At 35.0% G+C, this 6,000-nt stretch overlaps 1 protein-coding gene across 1 annotated transcript; it reads left to right on the forward strand.

The window, feature by feature from the left end:
• Positions 1-386: 386 nt before the first annotated feature.
• Positions 387-4,120, forward strand: LOC116171351 (protein takeout-like; the record flags this gene model as incomplete). The annotated part of the gene is made up of 5 exons (XM_031488133.1): positions 387-561; positions 2,100-2,192; positions 2,790-2,937; positions 2,984-3,267; positions 3,316-4,120. Coding segments are annotated over 5 exons (888 nt in total), but the record flags the coding sequence as incomplete, so codon positions are not given.
• Positions 4,121-6,000: the final 1,880 nt, after the last annotated feature.

Here is a 6,000-nt window from a genome sequence, read left to right on the forward strand (position 1 = left end):
AAAATTTAAAATTCCTATAAAAAATACTCATTTACAATTATTGCGCGTATAATGGCATCAATTGACAAAAATTAAATCAAACATACAAAATTACAAATTAAGAAAGAGCAAGAAATAAATTTACAAAATACAACCAGTGAAAAGAAAAACTTAAAACGAAGTTGATGAAGGACTCCATAGTGTTTGAGTGATTGTTTAATGGAAAAATGAAGTGAATTGAGACTCAAACAGTTTTTATTATTAATAAATAATAAAAACTGTTTGAGTCTCAATTCGCTTCATTTTTCCATTACTTAAAACGAACTTTGAATTTCCTGAAATGGCTTTTATGAATAAAATAAATTCAACAGAAGAAACTATAATACCAATGAAAAAAAATACTTCAAAATTACTTAAATATATGGCAAAATGAATGGCAAGAATCTATAAAAGGAAGAGAAACCCATAATTACATACCCAACATTCAAGAGAAATTAAAATTGAAACTATGGCTCCCAAATAGAGGGACCACGCAAAGTATCACAAATCAAGGTCTATTTAAAAGCTATTCTTACAAAATTGGTAAGTAAAATTAAAAAAATAACTTTTTTTAAGTCGGGGCGATTAGGAAAAAAGTTCGCAGTTTTGAGTAAAGCTATATGAAAATTGGTGTATGTGTTCTTTGACCCTTCTAAGTTCCGATGTGGCGGCACGCTCATTGCTCCTGGAATGAAAATGCCACCACTACGTCACGTCGTCGGGACACTGATTCCAAGCTTCGAAGGCAGTTTTGTTCCCACGTCCTTAGAAACCGGTGACGGTGTCACAGCCAGTGAGGGCTGCTGATCTTGATAAACCTGCAAAAATCGTATACTTTTTCTACGACCTCTGGGAATTTCGAAATTAAAGCAAATGAAGGCAAAACCTAAAACGACGTTGGTTGACCGTTTTGACGTTTGTTGATAATTATCACTTCCAAACGTACCTATAACATGACCTATTCTAATTTTTTTCATTACGCACGAGTATAGGTATGGGTACTATTACATGCCTATAAGTTACACGTTTTATGACCTCATTTTCAGGGAGGTCGTAGAAAGATATATTACATACAGGTAATTAGGGTGGATATTGGATTGGGAAAATACAGTAAAATAAAAATGTGAACAAATATAAAAAACGAGCTTCCATAAATAAGAAAGTTGGCACTACACATCATGCACAAAACCAAATTTGGAAACTGGCCTTAAATTTGTTTTTATTCCAAGTGGCTATGTATCAAATTTCATTTAAATCCATGGCTAAAGCTATGCGCATATTGATTTTCATGCAATTCGGTTGGTAACTAACGGAGATGTCAAAAGGGCTTTCTTTATTTTCTATTTGTCTACATTGCCAATTCACGAACTCCGATCTACAAATTTGATAAAAAAATCCACCTGCAAAATTTTATCGTAATCGGTCCATTCGTTTACGAGATATCGTGGTAATAGACGGACAGACAACACAAAATTATAAATTCAAGGTAGGCTCGTTAATAAAGAATGAAAATTGAGGACAGAAACGTATAGACATTACTATAGGTACAGGACTATGTACATGTTATTCACCCCCTTGTTTATAAGTTCATGCTTCCACGGCAAATATTTGGAAGTTAACTGTGAAAAATCTGTTTTGCGTAGGTATATATATGGGATGCGCGATAAACGACAAAACTAATAGAGCGAGGTGGCAGCAATCAATATTTATGAAACCCGAACTGCAAATTTTTGCCAGAAATTTGATAAACGTATCCGTAACATATTTTATCCAACAAATGTGATTTTGCTGATCATGTTTTAGTCGCACTTGCGAACAGTAAATGTTATTTTTTGTTCTTCTAAAGTACTCGATTCAAAGCGATAGGGACGACCCTTAGCTTAAATGGGAAAACTTTCCAATACTTTGCAGAAGTTCAAAACGTAGACTAAATAACTAAAGGTGAACTAGCCAATTTAGCAAAAGTCGCCTACACAGATTGTGTAAAACATTTAAATGAAAATACCATCTTCGTTCACAACGGGATCTAAGCAGATTACATACAATACAAAAAACGCTAATTAAGAATTGTTTAATTTCAGCGCCCTGGCTGAAAGCGTGCAAGAGGACCGATCCGAATCTTAGCAAGTGCTTAAACGAGATGTTTGTTCAGATGTTCCCGCAGCTAGCAAAAGGTGAGCGAGTCTTAATTTAAGAAAATGTTTCACTTTCGTAACTGCAGCAAAAAATCTAGTAAGAGTTATGTTTATGAGTTTATGACCCCCTTTGCTCAGGTGCGCCCTGTAAAGTAATTAAATTTCGTAACCCGCCCCTATATTTCCGGGATTATAACTATAAAACCTGACTGTATTTTATACATTTTGGCATTTTAATCCAGATTCTTGGATGGTTTTAGTGGTGTAGATTTTGTACGATATTGTGCGGATTCGTTGAACTCTCCATAATAAAGAGGAAAAGCATGTCATTCCCTCGGTCATTCCTCTACTGTCAACTCTGCGCAACGTTTATTACATTTGCGTTCCTGTACCCCTAAAAGTACTTAATTTCCGTTGTGTCATATTCGTCCGTAAAGTAAGTGTGATTAATGCCACTCATATACACATACTTGATGGTTAATCAATGGGCTTGGAGAAAATGAAACCAACCAATTAAATTGTGCAAGACGACAATATTCTAAAGCATCGAAGCAAAGTGACAATTTATCCGCCATTGACTGTCTACTGGGGACCAATCCATATTAAACATTGTGATATAACGCACCTTCTTTGCAGGTATCCCACAAGCGAATATTTCCCCATTCGAACCGCTATACCTCGACAGTGTTTCGGTGAGTAAAGGATCAGGACCGATCACTTTAGCCGGTAGCTTTATAAATCTCACCGTAGTAGGGCCTTCCAACGCAACGCCAACCTTTACAAGGTAAGCAACCGATATATAACGACTTGCTCTCATCTTCGGATTACAGCATGGACATTCCCAACAGGAAGATGCACTCCGGCATATTTTTCCCATTACTCGATATTAAAGCGCGATATAATCTTAAGGGTAACATACTGGTCCTTCCACTGGTCGGCCACGGAACGAGCGACTTGAAGCTAATAAAAGTCGATACCAATGTGCTTAGCGATCTAAGTTTCCCAAAGGTCGAAGGTCGCGAGATACTCCAAATAGATCATATGAATGTGAACTTTAAAGTAGGAGGGATGCGGGTGAACTTGCGTAATTTATTTAACGGGAATGAAGTACTGGGTAAAGCGCTTTAGCTTGATCTACCGCGTGATTAAATTTCACTTTCAGGACAGACATTAAACTCCTTTCTGAATCAAAATTCCAATGAAATCATTACCGACCTCAGCGAAAGCATTGGACAAAGTTTAGGCGATATTTTGAAGGAGTTAATGAATGAAGTGTTTAGCAAAATTCCGACGGACTTGTGGCTGTTGGAAGATGACGAGGAACCTTCGTCGCAGATTCAAGAAATTTAGATTTTATTAGAGATTAGTTAAATTATTTACGATTACACCGTACTGAGTAGGTACTACTAGCAATGACTGAGCTTATATTTGGGCTCATCAGAGGATACGTTTTCAAAAGTGTTTGTTATCTTAGGGGTTAATTTCTTAGTTATAATACACCCGTTATTTAGGCGATTATTACACGTCTTCAGTTTAGGTGCACAATAACGAAGCAGTGAAATTTTAACAAGAAATTATAGAAATCGCAGTTTACAGAAGACCGATTTTACTGGCTATCATTACTAGTAAACTACAGAAATCAGTCATTCACTTTTTACCCTGCGGCAACGGGCAAAGCGAAATCTAGCAATTAACTCCAGTCGATGTGGATTCAAAATATCATTTTTAGAAGTTTTCTTTCCTCACACGATTACGAAATTGGCTGTACTTGCATCAGATCTTCAAACCAATTGTTTAAAGAATTTGAATTGTTCTCTGCATGTGGGTTAAGTAGGTATATCATAACACCACATATAAGTTATTATTATTTAAATTCAGTACTTTCTCTGATGAGGTAATAAGTCAAGTAGAATGTACCTATACAACTATGTAGCACGAAACGTTCAAAATAAAGATGAATACCTATGCATACACCTTTTTTTGGATAAAGGGGGATCAACTACTGCAAAGATTGTCAAAAATTGTCATACAGAAGAGTACCGTACCGCAAATTTGATTTTTCAAATTATGGAATTAATTTCACCATGCGGTAATTTATTTGGCTATTTAATTCTATTCCAATTTGTTCGAAGTGCATTTGTTCAGTTTGCTTAACTGGTGAAATTTCCCAGAGCAAGTATTGAAAGTTTACCTTATTTCTTATCTAAGATTATTACAGTGTTGTAAAGAGCGGATGACTTTTGATAACCTTCTGATTGAAATTAATTCTTTTTAATGCATTTTGATTTTGGCAGGAAAATTAACAACCCCTTAACTTCACACAATCGTAACAAAGTGAACATTTATCGGTATTGACCATGAAATAGGGTTTTGCTGTTTCAATTAGGGGCTCTGAACACTCTTACTTTACCACTTTATGGATTCTTTATCAAAAAATGAAAGTTTCTTATAAAGTTCCTTTATTGTCTCTGCTAGCTCTTAATGATAAAAATACACAATTAGTTACGATAGATGAACTCCTTTTTCCTGAAACTTGCCTTGAAATTTTCATAGTTAATTGAACAATTTACACCAAATCAACGTAACGTATTGATTAAAAAATGGACGTTCCAATCACATTCCCTTTTTACAAGTTTTCTTGGGAAATTCGAATTAATTATATTGCAAAATAAAAACTTGGCCAAGATATTTTGAATCAAATATTCTTAGTTTTCCTTACAACCGAACAGCCACAAAATCCACCATTTTTTTTCAGGAAAGATTTATTGTACATGAATACAGGGTGAACACATTAATTTGGACAATGTTTTCTATTGAAAATTGAATTAATTATTAGATTTAATGCAATAAAATTACAATACCTTATATATTTTAGGTTGGACAATGATGTTGACAATTCAACTGGAAATACTTTCTTACATCGACAATGGGATTGAACACGAAATACAGGAAATGTGGTAGGAAATACCTCGGTCGTCGGGTAACGTTTCTTTCTAATACAGCATCAGCATAAACTCTTTTTTATTATACTTCATTGAAATCACCTTATTTACACCTGTATTAGAAATAACGGTATCTGGCCTTTTCCAGGCTAGCGCACGTAGCAAATTACGAAGAAGAACGAAACTATTTGCTATTGTTGTAAACATTAATGGTAACATTGGCGGTGTCACTATTATTGACAGTTAAAGTAACACCTTGTTGAATTATATACTTTACCTTAAATGATCGATTGTGAGTAAAATAGTATACAAACCTCGCTGGTCAGTGGTTCATAACCAACGCCTCGCGCTTATACCTTAAGCCCTCGGGGTAGGTAATGAACCACCTCCCAGCTCGGTATGTAATCTACTATTCCCGGTCCCATTGATTCTTTCCGTGCGCTGAATATAAATACCCAAAATATTGCTTTAAAATACAAATTTACAGGGAAGTAAACTAATTTTCAGAAAATCTATATACGTTGTAATGTTTCATATGTAAGTATTTTGCGTTTTAATTCGTAGATGCTTGAATATTTAGATAAACTTCTTTGAGAATTTGTGACATTTTTTGACGTTTCGTCAACCTTATCTGAAATAAACTAATTAAACAAATCGCCTTTGAAATGATTTGAGAGTAACCATGAAAACGCATTTTCTATAACTGTTACAAAATAAAAATGTTAGCGAGTTTGTTGTTTTTTATGTTATCGATTTAAAAGAAGTATAATAAGAAATATCGTTCATTACACGTCCAGAAATGCTTTTTCCGTGCTTGCATGACTTCCCGTGTTCGGCTACGCCTCACACGGGAATTTGCCACGCGCGCACGGAAAAAGCCTGCTTTCCAGACTCCTAATGAAATA

The sequence above is a fragment of the Photinus pyralis genome, unplaced genomic scaffold (assembly GCF_008802855.1).
Source record: "Photinus pyralis isolate 1611_PpyrPB1 unplaced genomic scaffold, Ppyr1.3 Ppyr1.4_LG5, whole genome shotgun sequence".
NCBI lineage: Eukaryota > Metazoa > Arthropoda > Insecta > Coleoptera > Lampyridae > Photinus > Photinus pyralis.